Source organism: Panthera onca, chromosome X, assembly GCF_046562875.1.
Source record: "Panthera onca isolate mPanOnc1 chromosome X, mPanOnc1 haplotype 2, whole genome shotgun sequence".
Classification (NCBI taxonomy): Eukaryota; Metazoa; Chordata; class Mammalia; order Carnivora; family Felidae; genus Panthera; species Panthera onca.
Window position 1 is genome coordinate 91,363,318 of NC_138357.1, and position 14,583 is coordinate 91,377,900.

At 45.5% G+C, this 14,583-nt stretch overlaps 1 protein-coding gene across 1 annotated transcript in view; it reads left to right on the top strand.

Annotated features, from left to right (window-relative positions):
• Positions 1 to 14,583, top strand: part of MAOB (monoamine oxidase B) — a 114,068-nt gene that overhangs the window by 77,158 nt on the left and 22,327 nt on the right. The window contains exons 4-6 of the mRNA XM_081793372.1: positions 6,895 to 6,999; positions 7,702 to 7,793; positions 13,136 to 13,277. Of these exons, the coding sequence (XP_081649498.1) occupies positions 6,895 to 6,999; positions 7,702 to 7,793; positions 13,136 to 13,277 (339 nt within the window). The remainder of the gene's footprint in view (positions 1 to 6,894; positions 7,000 to 7,701; positions 7,794 to 13,135; positions 13,278 to 14,583) is intronic.

The following is a 14,583-nucleotide window of genomic DNA, read 5'->3' on the forward strand; positions in this document are numbered from 1 at the left end:
ACAGAAAGAGATAAAGCCACAAGCAGATGGAACAGTCACCCCTTCCATGGGAAGAAAAAACCACCACCACCAAAAAACCCTTAGGACCAAGATGGAGGGAAAGAAAATAGTACTCAGCCAAACAGTTGAGCTCTCTGGGGGTTTTGTGTGTGTGTTTGTCTTCAGCAACACTTTGGTTCTGCCAGAAATCACCAGCGCGGGGCTTAAAGAAAAGTACAAACAAGCCCAGCAGAATTGGTTAGTTGGGGTCTGCTCCATCACTGCCAGGATCTGCACCAATGGCCAGGGCTGCTCCTGGGAACATAAAGACAGTTGTTTCAAAATCTGAGAACTCTAAAGACGCCTGGGGGGCTCAGTCGATTAAGCGTCTGACCTCGGCTCAGGTCACGATCTTGCGGTTCATGGGTTTGAGCTCCGCGTCGGGCTCTGTGCTGACAGCTCAGAGCCTGGAGCCTGCTTAGGATTTGGTCTCCTTCTCTCTTTCTGCCCGTCCCCTGCTCGCGTGCTCAAAAATAAATATTTTTTTAAAATCTGAGAACTCTATTCTGACTCATGCATGGAGCTTGCCCTGGGGAAAGGTGAAGAACACCTTTTGGGTGAGGGTAGAGTTTCCGATCCCCTTCGGCCACACTGAGGAGTCTAGGGAGATGTCTTTGTTTCCCAGTCTTGGATGCACTCTGCCCCGGTAGGTAGCCTGACTTGCTTCTTGAATACTGAAGTTCTGTCCCTCACCCTCTTTCCTTAAGTACCTTGTGCGCATGGTGGGAAGGGGGTCAGGGGCTGGCACTCCTCTCCTGGCGGGAATTGGCAACCGCCAGAGTAGGTCTGGGCTCAGTGGCAGACTTGAAAAGAAGAAGGTTGGGGCACCTGGGTGGCTCAGTTGGTTAAGTGTCCGACTTCAGCTCAGGTCACGATCTCATGGTTCGTGGGTTCGAGCCCCACGTCGGACTCTGTGCTGACAGTTCAGAGCCTGGAACCTGCTTCAGATTATGTGCCTCCTTCTCTCTCTGCCCCTCCTCTGCTCGCACTCTCTCTCTCTCAAAAATAAAATAAACACTAAAAAAATTAAAAGAAAAAAAGTAGGAAGTTAATAATAGTGTTAAGAAATCTGCTCTACACTGAATGTGGCTCCCCCAAATTCACATGTTGAAATCCTGACCCACAATGCGAAAGCATGAGGAGATGGGGCCTTTGGGAGTGACTGGGTCCTGAGCTGGAGCCCTCCCGAATGAGCTCAGTGCCCTTATAAAATTATGAAACCCCAGGGAGATAGATCCCTTGTCTCTTCTGCCATGGGAGGACACAGCAAGAAGACCGCCATCATAAACCGTGAAGCGGCCCCCACCAGACACTTAAGCTGCCAGCACCTTGATCTTGGACTTCCCAGCCTCCAGAACCATGGGAGAGAAATATCTATGGTACTTTGTTATGGCAGCCCAAAAGGACTAAGAAAAAAACCTAAGTACAAACGATCATTGTGGGAATTGAGGACGTTGGGTGTCGAGCAAATATCCAGTTCAAGGTCCTACTGCTGAGATGAACTCACCTGTCCATTGCAGCAGTCCCCAGGCATGCGGAGGTTAGGATCACAACAGTAGCAGCTGCAGCAATAGCAACACAACATTTATGGAGAACCTCCCGCGTGCTGGCCAGCGTCCAAAGTGACTTACGTGGCTCAACTCACTTCATTGTCCCAGCACATCCGTGAGGAAGCTGCTGTCGTTCCGTTTTACACACGGCTAGACTGAGGCCCAGAGAGGCTAAGCAACTTAACACAGCTGGTGACTGGCAGACAGACCCATCACTTGACCGAGGTAGGCCAACTGCAGAGCCCATGCTCTTACAGCTGAGATCCCAGGGGGTGACACAGAATGAGAAATACACGAAGCTGGTGCAGTGGAGACAGTGGCAGATGAATGGTAAATGGAGAACTCTGGGACACTGAGAAGGCTCCCTAACCCAGCCGTTTAAGGTAATCTGGGCATACTTCCTGGAGGAAGGTGATGCGGCCAACAGATGTTGAGTTGGAAAGATGCCGTCTGGGGCCCAAGGAGATTAAGCAACTCACTTGCTCTGTGTCAATCAACTTAGGAAAAGGCAAAGCCGGAATGGGGACTCAGGCGTCCTTTGTGGAGAGTGATCCCGTGGGTCGGTCACAGATCTCCACTATGTTCTGTGTGCTGAACACTGATACAGGCATAAGGAGAGGTTTTAAAAAGTCAGCATGAAAATTGTATGATATGGTAGAAGAATTATATCCCAATAGAGCTGTTTTGTTTTTTTTTTAAGTCAGCATATCTGGAGCAGCCAGAAGCTGCTTCCTTTTTGTTTTTTAATTTTTTTTAATGTTTACTTATTTTTGACAGAGAGCGAGAGAGAGACAGAGCTTGAGCAGGGAAGGGACAGGGAGAAGAGGGAGACACAGAATCTGAAGCAGGCTCCCGGCTCTGAACTGTCAGCACAGAGCCTGACGTGGGGCTCGAACTTACAAACTGCAAGATCGTGACCCGAGCCAAAGTTGGACACTTAACTGACCGAGCCATCTGGGCACCCACTACTTTTTTTTTTTTTAATTTTTAACTTTATTTTAGAGAGAGAGAGAGCACGAGCAGGGGAAAGGGCAGAAGGGGAGAGAGAGAGAGAGAGAGAGAGAGAGAGAGAGAATCCCAGGCAGGCTCCACGCACAGCATGAGTCCTACGAAGGGCTCAAGCCCATGACCCAGGAATCATGACCTGACCCCAAATCAAGAGTTGGACACTCAACCAATTGAGCCACTCAGGCACCCCCCAGGAGTTGCTTCTAAATATCATTCTTTTGCTAAAAGGAATGAAGTCTCCTTGAAAAAAACAGCAGATCGTAGGGTTGAGGCAGAGTTAATAGAAGAGGAGGCCAGAGAATCTTCTAGTGCCAGAAGTCGAGGAAGTGCTCAAGAAACAAAACGATGGGGTCATTGCAAAGGACACAAGAGCCAGCCTGAATGAGCTCCCTGTGGACACGAGTGGAACAATTTGAACAACAAAATAAATAATACAGTATTAGATTACAATCCAGAGTATGAAGCAAATATATGAGTCCATAGTGATGCAAATAGGTGATTGAACAAATAAATAACAAGGGGGAAGGAGGCAAATCTTCCTTAGAGAAGAATTTTAATTTTTTTTAGCGTTTACTTATTTTTGAGACAGAGAGAGACAGAGCATGAACGGGGGAAGGGCAGAGAAAGAAGGAGACACAGAATCTGAAACAGGCTCCAGGCTCCGAGCCGTCAGCACAGAGCCCGACGCAGGGCTTGAACTCAAGAGCCGTGAGATCATGACCTGAGCCATGTCAGACGCTTAACTGACTGAGCCACCCGGGAGCGCCCCCCCTCTCCTATCTCCTCTTGAGGTTGGACTGAAATTAGTGACTCTCTTCCAAAGGACAGAGCACGGAAAGGGGAAAATGGTAAGTTTACAGTGGAGAAAGTGGACAGGAGCCACCCTTAACCAAGGGATCAAGATTAATATCATCAGTGGTAAGTCATGTGCTTCTGAATGAGGTGATGAGAAGGGCACTTTGCAAGAGAGTAGTTCTCATCACAAGGAAAAACCCAGTTTTGTCTTTTTTTGGTGTCTATATAAGGCGATAGGTGTTAACTAAACTATGTAATCACTTCATAGCATATGTAAATCAAGTCATGAGGCTGTACATTTTAAACTTCCACAGAGTTTTATGTCAGTTATATCTCAGTAGAACTGAAAGAAGGAGCACCTGCGTGGCTCAGTCATTTAAGCATCCAACTTCGGCTCGGGTCACGATCTTGCAGTTTGGGAGTTCGAGCCCCGTGTCGGGCTCTGGGCTGACCACTCAGAGCCCGCTTCAGATCCTCTCTCTCTGCCTCTCTCCCCCCTCTCTCTTTCTTTCTCTCTCAAAAATAAATATTTATTAAAAACTGAAAGAAGACATGTAAACTTAACAAACCAGAAGTGACGGTTGTGTGACCACAAATTAAAGTTACTATTTTGGGGGCGCCTCCAGAGGCCCAGGCAGCTAAGCTTCCGACTTGGCTCAGGTCATGATCTCGCAGTTCGTGGGTTCAAGCCCCGTGTCAGGGTCTGTGCTGACAGATTAGAGGTTGAAGTCTGCCTCAGATTCTGTGTCTCCCTCTCTCCCTGCCCCTCCCCTACTCGTGATCTGTCTCTCTCTCTCTCTCCCTCAAAAATAAACAAAACATTAAAAAAAATAAAGTTACTATTTTGTTTTGTGTGACAATAAAGAAAAGGAGGGGCAGGAATTGATTGGCAAGGGACAAAGGAGAACTTTCTATGGGGTGATGGGAATGTTTTCTATCTTGATCATGGTGGTAGTGACATGGGTGCATACATGTGTCAAAACTCCCTAAATTGTACATTTAAAATGGTTGCATTGTATGTAAATTATGCCTTAATAAAGTTAATTAAAAACTGTGATGGTTAATGTGTTAACTTGGCTGGGCCACAATAACAATATTTGGTCAAACACTATCCTAGATGTTTCCATGAAGGTATTTTTAGGTGAGATTAACATTGAAATCAGTAGACTTTGAGGGGGGGCGGTGCCTGGGTGGCCCAGTGAGTTAAGCGTCCTTCTTCAGCTCAGGTCATGATCTCATGGTTTGTGGGTTCAAGCCCCGCGTCAGGCTCTGTGCTGACAGCTCAGAGCCTGGAGCCTGCTTGGGATTCTGTGTCTCCCTCTGTCTCTGCCCTCTCTGCTCTGTCCCCTGCTCGCTCGCTCTCTCTCTCTCTCTCTCTCTCTCTTTCATACACACACACACACACACACACACACACACACACATAAACATTAAAAAATTAAAAAAAAAGAAATCAGTAGACTTTGAGCAAAGTAGATGAGCCTCCATAATGAGAGTGGGCCTCGTCTAATCAGTTGAAGGCCTTAATAGAAAAAGACCACGGTCCTGGAAGGAAGAGGAAATTCTGCCAGCAGACAGCCTTTGGACATGAAGTGCAGTTCTCTGGCTCTCCAACCTGCTGGCCTCCCCTGCAGATTTTGGACTTGACAAGCCTCCACAATTGTGTGAGCCAATTTTTTAAAATAAATCTCCTTCTCCACACCCTGCCATACACACACAGACACACACACACACACACACACACACACACACACACACACACAATGGTCTTGGTTCTGTTTCTCTGGAGAACTCTACATAACACAAGAAGAAAAGTAAGCCTGCATCATAAATCTTCCCTGAGAACTTTACGGCCTCGTTCGAAAGAGAAGACCAGCATGACCACAGAATGAATACAAGAATGAGCACAAAATGTCTTCTCATTTCCCAACTCATTTCTCTGCCTACAAAATCGGTGTGAGATGAGTCTTTCCTGACCGACTCAGAGTTACGGTGACATTTTGGCTGACCACGGACCTTGAGTTATCCCACGTTGGGGGAAAGATGATGTCAGAAGCACAGCCTGACTTGTGACTCAGGCTTTCAGGTTAACCCAAAGTGCTTTTTGTGCGTCTCCCCAACTGCCATTGGGTTAAACTTCCCAGAGATGATTTACAGGCTGTCTTATCACTAATCTTTGGAGAAATATGTGTCCTTTATCTCTGTGTTGAGGTGTCCCTACCCTGCTGGGAGAACCAGGTAGTACAAATATGTTCCCAAGAGAGGCTTGAAACTGTTTCTTCTTGGGGCGCCTGGGTGGCTCAGTCGGTTGAGCGTCCAACTTCGGCTCAGGTCATGATCTCACGGGTTCGTGGGTTCGAGGCCCGCATCAGGCTCTGTGCTGACAGCTCAGAGCCTGGAGCCTGCTTTGGATTCTGTGTTTCCCTCTCTCTCTGCCGCTCCCCCACTCATGCTCTGTCTCAAAAATAAACATTAAAAGAAAAAAGAAATTTTCTCTTCTTTATTTTTTTTTTTAATTTTAGAGGGGGTGGGGAGCAGGTGGAGGGAGGGGGAGAGAGAGAGAGAGACAGAGAGAGAGAGAGAGAGAGAGAGAGAGAGAGAGAGAATCTTAAGCAGGTTCCACACTTAGCATGGAGCCTGACAAGGGGCTCAATCCCATGACCCCGAGATCATGACCTGAGCCGAAATCACGAATTGGACGATTAACCAACTCAACCACCCAGGTGCCTCTGAATTGTGTCTTCTTTCTGCTTTGACCTTGAAATTCCTCCGGGAACTCTTTGTTGACCTAGCACCTATGATTGCTTGGAAAAGCTTGCTGGGCTCTGTCTTATGGCTCTTCCTACATATGTTTACATCCCTACAATCGGTTTTTCATCTTCTTCTACCTTGTGTAACATTTATAGTTGTTTTTCTGATCCTCCAGACCCATAGGGTCCCATCACTCTGAGGTATTTGCAAGTATCACTGGCAAATGAGATAACTTTTGGTAACCCCACTAATGTACCGGCATTTAAATTTTTCGTGGTAGGGGTTCTAATTTCAGAGAGAAACCTTTTTATTGTTTTTTGGGGGGGTTGGCACCAAATTTATTTAGGTAACAGAGAATTGAGCTGGAAATTTCTTTTTTTTTTTTTTTTTTTTTTTTAACATTTATTTATTTTTGAGACAGAGAGAGACAGAGCATGAACGGGGGAGGGGCAGAGAGAGAGGGAGACACAGAATGGGAAGCAGGCTCCAGGCTCTGAGCCATCAGCCCAGAGCCTGATGCGGGGCTCGAACTCACGGACCGCGAGATCGTGACCTGGCTGAAGTCGGACGCTTAACCGACTGCGCCACCCAGGCGCCCCTGAGCTGGAAATTTCTATGCTGAAAAGCTAAGTAGGGTTCTAAGGACACAAGGAATTAAAACACTTAAGTGTATGTCACAAATTGACAAGGAATTTGAGTATTTTTACATTATAGTGAATGTTTCCTTTTAAAAATACCTTCTATCTCACAGGGCAAATCATACCCCTTCAGGGGCCCCTTCCCACCTGTGTGGAACCCAATTGTGTACCTAGATCATAACAACCTGTGGAGGACGATGGATGACATGGGACGAGAGGTAAAGCTCACTAAAGCTTCTTTGACTGCATTTGTATTTTTCATAAGCTTAGTCCTTAAGAGAAGGAAAGGATTATGTATCAGTAATGCCTAGCGTATGGTTTCGTACAGAAGGTATCTCCGTGCAGATTTACGAAATGGGCGAATGAACTTGTTTCTACCCTCTAAACGAGTAAGACGTCCACCAGAGTGCTGTCTGTGTATCACCGGTGAGGGGGGGAGAAGACGATATACCACTCAGCCTTCCTGGCAGGACGTTTCTAATTTAGAAAGTCCTCAGGACATAGCAGAATAAGACTCCTAAGGTCTTTTGACACACACGGAGCTTGACCTGCAACTCCAATTTAGGTGTGACTTAGTACGCCTGTCTGGTCCTGGTTAAAGAGCTAAATTTATGAATGCTGCCTCTAAAGGAGTAACTTGGTCATCGACTTTTGCAAGTGGCCCGATTTCAACGTAGCCTCCGTTGATTGTGCGGGGCGTGTTACCGGAAATTAAATATGGATCCGGTGGTGTAGACCGATAATAGGAACGCTACACAAACCGCTTCAGTCAGGCAGTAAAAATCCTTACTGGGAGAATTTGGAAAGCTTACGTTTTCCTTCTTCAAGGTAGAGTTTTTAATACTATTGAGAGCGCTATTTAAAATGGAAAGTTACATTTGTGTTCCCCCCCCCCTCCCCGAACCCTTACCTGAGTGTAGATCCCCAGTGATGCCCCGTGGAAGGCACCCCTTGCAGAGGAGTGGGACCACATGACCATGAAGGAGCTGCTAGACAAGATCTGCTGGACAGAGTGAGACTCCCCACGCAGGCATTTACTCCGACCGTCTTTCAGGTTTATTTAGCAGCACCATTCAATGGCTCTGGAACTGCTTTGTGTCTAAAACCACGGCATTCGGCCCCATGGAATGCTGAGAAATTTTGGAAGTGGCTTCGGTCCTGAAGATGTCTAGACATCTTTAGAATAGCTATGCATCACAGAGGGGGTATTACCCCCCAAAAAAGTCCTCAGAACAGACCAGAATGTGCCACCATCTTTATGTAGAACAACTTATGGGGCGCCTGGGTGGCTCAGTCGGTTAAGTGTCCGACTTCAGCTCGGGTCATGAACTCACAGTCCGTGAGTTCAAGCCCCGAGTCGGGCTCTGTGCTGACAGCTCAGAGCCTGGAGCCTGCTTTGGATTCTGTGTCTCCCTCTCTCTCTGCCCCACCCCCACTCATGCTCTGTCTCTCTCTGTCTCAAAAATAAATAAAAACATTAAAAAAAAATTAAAAAAAAAAAGAAGGACAGAGAAAAGAAGAGCAGGAGAAAGGCATACAGGGAGAAGGGGAAAAAGAAGGAGATTCAAAGCATTAATTTTAAAAGGGAAAATTTATATGTTCCCAAAACAAAAGATTGGTTAAATTAATAATGGGGCACCCAAGAACTAGAATATTCTGGTCTTTTAAAATCATGTTGTAGGGGCTCCTGGGTGGCTCAGTGGGTTAAGTGTCCCAACTCTTGATTTCAGTTCAGGTTATGATCTCGGAGTCCGTGGGTTTGTGTCCTGTGTCCGGTTCTGCACCGATGGTGTGGAGTCCACTTGGGATTCTCTCTCTCCTCCTCTGTCCCTCCCCCTTGCGCGCATGCACGCACACAAAAAAAAGTTTTTTTGATCATGTCGTGGAAAAATATTTAATGGCTTGGAAAAACTTTATATTAAACACATATATGATGTCATTTTTAAAGAGGAAACTATATATGTAATGCAAAAGCAATGGACATCCATCAAAATGTTTTTAATACTGAATACTACAGCGCAAACATTGATCCATGTCATTAAAAATGCCTCATTAACTATCATATATTATGATTGCAGAATATTCCATGGAAAGCAAGTGCTATAGTGCATTTATCCCTTATCTTCCTGATGGACATTTTGGTCACCTCCAGTTTTTCATAATTTTTATTATTATAGAATATTCTGTTCAAAACATCTCTGTGCTTCTCCGATATTTTCAACCTTTGAAAACAACCAATTCTGGAATAGTAAAATCCTTTCATTATCATGAAATCAATGCCTATTATTAATGATATCTTTAAAAAAAATTTTTTTTTACATTTATTTATTTTTGAGAGACAGAGAGAGACAGAGCACACATGGGGGTGGGGCAGAGAGAGAGGGAGACACAGAATCCGAAGCAGGCTCCAGGCTCCGAGCTGTCGGCACAGAGCCCGACGTGGGGCTCGAACTCACAAACCGTGAGATCGTGACGTGAGCTGAAGTCGGACGCTCAACTGACTGAGCCACCCAGGCGCCCCAAATGATATCTTTTTAAACGCTTAAGCTATTTACCACGTTTTTTTGAGAATGCAGTTTGCAATACAACTTATTTGTATTGTAGTCCAATTTCAATATTTTAAATTCTATACATTAGATTTTCGAAATATAGTGAGGATTTAATTATCTGCATTTATTTTATAACTTCCATTACAAAGCGCTTTTCATAAAGTCAGTAAGGTTTTTTCTTTTCCAAGAGAGCTTTGAAGCTCCTTGAAGAAGGCACGCATTGTATTTCCTTGGGATTATAGAGATCTGACTTTTTCTACCATAGGCCTTGGCCTAAACCCCCCATTCGTGAATATTCTAGGTTGTTGGTTGACAAAATAAAACACTCTGAGATACTAAGATTATATGAACACAAGGTAATTTTTAAATTTTTCTAGGCAAGATCTACGTGGTATCATTTTCTTGTTTTAAAGGAGATAATCCCCAAAACATCCAACTTATTGTTACTCAAACTAAAGCACAGTTATATGTTCCAAGAATAATGTTGATCAGTCTTCCAGTTATTACCATTTAAAAAGTGTTTTTCAAAAAAAAAAAAGTACTTTTCAGAAACAAGTTAAATTTACAATGTGGTCAAGGTTATGTAAATACACTTTCCAAAGCCTGTAAACTAAAAAAAAGTCCCAAAATGAAACCAGTGATTACCTTTTGGGGGGCAGAAATATGGAAGATGCTCATTCCCTCACCTTCTTATTTTATGAATTTTCCAAATTTTATATAATGTGTATGTATTTTTCATGTAGAAAAATATAATAACATTTATCTTCTAAAAAGTCAACAGGGCAAAGAACATGAAAATATTATTGCACAAGCTTCCTTGACCTGTTCTTCTCATTTCTTTTCTCACTAAAGCTCCCAGAGCAAATCAAATAAAGGATTAGGAATGGCCTGGCCCTCCAAAGAGAATTACTTTTAGATCTCCCTCCATTTCAAACCAGGATTATTTGTCTCCCACCCAGTTGGCAACAATAATACCTAGAATCACAGCAGTGTTTTTGTGTTTAATCTTGGCCGTCTAGCTGGGCCACTGCTAAATTTTACTTATTTATTACTCCCCTTACCTCATGCCCCCCAAGTTCACTTACAAGTCAAGGAACAAAATAAATAGGACATGGGGAGACAGCAAAGAATGTTTTCACTTTGAAGTAATATTTTATTTTTTTTTTTAAGTTTATCTGTTTATTTCGAGAGAGACAGAGACAGAGAGAGCACGAGCTGGGGAGGGGCAGAGAGAGAGAAAATCCCAAGCAGGCTCCGCCCTTTCAGTGCAGAACCCCACGCGGGGCTCAAACTCACCAACCGCGAGATCATGACCTGAGCCGAAATCAACAGTCAGACCCTCCACCGACTGAGCCACCCAGGCGCCCCTCAAGTAATATTTCAAACTAATGTCGGGGTGTTTGCTTTACACACATGCCACCAATTGCCTTTGCAAAGAAAGCCTGGGTCAACAATCGCCATCCCTTCGGTTATCATGAGGAATCTTAGGAAACTAACTTTAAGCCGCTTCAACATAGATTATTGTACTAGTTTCAGGCTAATGGGACTGTCAGCTCATTATAAAGCATTTCGAGGCCTTAAAAGCATGAGGTTTGAAGCAGGTACGATCTGGTGTGAAGTCGTACCGTTTGGTGCACCTTGTAAGACATATTTACTAGCCTCTCTGAGACGCGGTTTTCAGGCTTGTAACCTGGGAGCAAACTGCTGTCTTATAGAGTTGTTACGACATTTCAGTGCAACAGGTTTGAAAACCAGGGAGTAGGGGGGGGTGCCTGGGTGGCTCCGTCAGGTGAGCATTCGGCTCAAGTCACGATCTCACAGTTCGTGGGTTTGAACCTCACATCGGTTCTTGGGATTGTCTCCCTCTGTCCACCCACTGTCAACGCTACCAGGTGCCAAGCTCTGCCTCAGATATAAGCAGAGTAACATCATGCACGCTTTCCGTCAAAGCCAAAAGGGGGATTGATTCTTATTAAAGATGTCTCAGAGTACACATCTGTACTAGTGAATTTTAGGAAGTGTTAGATAGGGGCACCTGGGTGGCTCAGTCGGTTGAGCGTCCGACTTCAGCTCAGGTCACGATCTCGCAGTTCACGAGTTCGAGCCGCGCATCGGGCTCTGTGCTGACACAGCTCAGAGCCTGGAGCCTGCTTCGGATTCTGTGTCTCCCTCTCTCTCTGCACCTCCACCCCTCCCCACCCCCGCCTCGCTTATGCTCTGTCTCTCTCTCTCTCTCTCGCTCTCAAAAATAAATACACACTTAAAAAATTTTCAAAGAAGAAAGTGTTAGCCATAACTGAGTCGTTGGAGTTACATGAGATCCTTCACTTTCTTGTTGGCCTCCAGATACGATATATCCTTCCGCTATTGAACTGCCAGCCCCAAGCAAAAGTTCACCTCTCTATGCTCTGTTAATTGCTTTTTCCCCTTATCCATCTTTTGAGCTTATCTTCCATGAGACACTAAAATAACTGAATAAATAATCGCGACTATTTCTGTGGTTGGGACAGCACCCTAGCATATCCTTTGCACATTCTTGGTAATTTTAAAATAATGTTTAACTGATAACTGTTCATGCATTCAGTCATCCAACAAGTAATTGTTGAGTGCTTACTATGCGCCAGACACTATTTTATTAAGATTCCTGTTCCCATTGATTGATATTATAATGGGGGACACATTATGATGTCAATAGAACACAGTGAAATTTAATTTAAGACAGCAAAAAGGGTTCTAAAGACACCATACAATGGTAAAGTGATAGAGAATGCCAGGGTTCTGGGTATGTGGGAGCTGGTGTTCGTCTTCATGGACCCAGAAGAGTTCATCTTTCTGAGGAGACATTAGAAGAAGTAGAGAGGGGGGACACATGAGTGGCTCAGTCAGTTGAGCATCCAACTCTTGATTTCAGCCCAAGTCATGATCCCAGGGTCATGGGATTGAACCCCCAACTCAGGCTCTTCACTGAGTGTGGAACCTGCTTAAGATTCTCATTCTCTCTCTCTCTCTCTCTCTCTCTCTCTCTCTGTCTTGCAACAAATGTTAAAATAAAAAAGAAGTAGAGAGGGTACAGAACAAGGTAGAAAAAGGAGGCCTGGGCTAGGTCACTTAGGGCTTTGCAGGCAAAGGGGAAAGATCCAGATTCTATTCTGGTTTTGATAGGATGCCATTGAAGGGTTTAAAACAGGAGAAGGACATGGCTTGATTTACACTACAGAAGGAACACCACAGTGGGGAGTGGGTAAAAAGCTTCTGGCTTTGAGTGCCGTGAATGGACACCAGGTAATGATGAGTGGAGGCAGAGAGACCAGTCTAGAAGAAATAATTACAGTACTCCTGGCAAGAGAGGATGCTAAATTGGTAGTGGTGAAGGTGGAGTGGTGTAGCGAGAGACAACGTGACTTCCTGATTGAGTGGATTGGGGGGCGAGTGATGGAAAGAGAGAAATCAGGGTTGCTTTCTAGAGCGTTGGCCTTAGCAGTTGGGTGAATGATGTTGCCTTTCACTGAGATGGGGACCACGGGAAGAGGAGCTGGTATATGGAGAGAAATCATGATAGCACCCCAAATGGAATACAAGCTGAGTCTCAGTAAGCCGTTTGGGGTAAGAGGAAAATAAATCTCATTCCCCCAAGCTCTCTGATGTCATGTTTTATAATACTGGACTCTAGTGACGATTTCTAGTGACGACACAGCCAAACTGCGCTACAGTTAGCCAAGTAAGTTTATTGCCTGAATAATTTCCAGGGTATGAAGAAGATGCCCTCCCACGTTTGCTCATTGTGCTCTTGTTTCTTCCTGAGCAGATCTGCCAAGCAGCTTGCCACTCTCTTTGTGAACCTGTGTGTCACTGCGGAGACCCACGAGGTCTCTGCTCTCTGGTTCCTGTGGTATGTGAAGCAGTGTGGGGGCACGACCAGGATCATCTCAACAACCAATGGAGGGCAGGTACCCATCCATTCCCCCACCATTCCAGCAGAAAACCACCACACCTAAATAAAAGATTGGTATCATGAATGGATGGTATTCACGATGGATGAAGCAGGAGGCAGGCTCGTGGACGTTCGAACTTCACGATGGCAGCTCCGAGTGGCTTTGGTTAAAGGACAGCCTGTTCAGTACACAGCGTGAGAGCCCAGCAGCCAATGTGGTTTTAAGTTTAGGCTTACGTCTCTAACATACTTTTGCAGTCAGAAATGCACTTTCAATCTCAAACACACATAACCACACAAAATTCATTCACTCATGCCTTCATTCATTCATTCATTCATTCATTCGTTCCTTGCTTCCTGAGCTCCAGCATTGTGTGAAGCCCTGTGCCAGGCCCAGTAGGAAGTGAATTAGAGATCTTACATAATCTGCTTGGTGGTCAATTTCCTTCTTTCCCCTTCCTCATTCTCCCCCCCCCGCCCCCCGCCGCTTCCCCTCCTCCCCCTCCTTCTTCTCTGAGTCCATTTCCTCTATCGCTTTGTCCTTCTCCTTTTCCTTCGTCTCAGACCCATTTGAAATAATCTTTTAAAAACTCAACTGAACCGCAAACCATAAGACACTCTTAGACGCAGAGAACAAACTGAGGGTTGCTGGAGGGGCTGTGGGTGGGGGGATGGGCTAAATGGGTGAGGGGTATTGAGGAGGGCACTTGTTGGGATGAGCACTGGGTGTTGTATGTCAGTGATGAGTCACTCAATGCTACTCCCGACTGAGATCATTATTACACTCTATGTTAACTAACTTGGATTTAGATAAAATTTTAAACAAATGACTGAACTGAAAATTTAGGAGAAAGCAGTCAGCTCAACCGTGCGCACAGCCACGCAGAACATTCAGAAGCAACAGGCACCTGACCCAGGATGAGATCGGTAGCCTGCAACAGAGAGTCAGGTGGCCTGGGGGTAGCTGGGCCAGGGAGGTTCTCAGCCTGAGAAACAAGGAAGGGAAAAACAGGCTTAAGTGCGCTCAGGCAAGCAGTGGCCCAGCTGCGACTGGAACTTCACCAGACCTGGCCACCCAACTGAAGGATGCAGGTGGGACACGAGGCAGGGGCAGGGGCCGGGCAGGTGGGTACATGGGGGCCAGGCTGAGGATGTCCAGCAGAGGGTGAAGCCTGGGAATCCACAAAAAACAGTCACCTTGTTAGAAGGCCTGTAATTTTGTCCAAAGCCGGCAATCACTAGTTAGAAAACAATGACCAAAGACGCTGTTGGCGGGGGGCGCCTGGGTGGCTCAGTCAGTTGAGTGTCCGACTTCAGCTCAG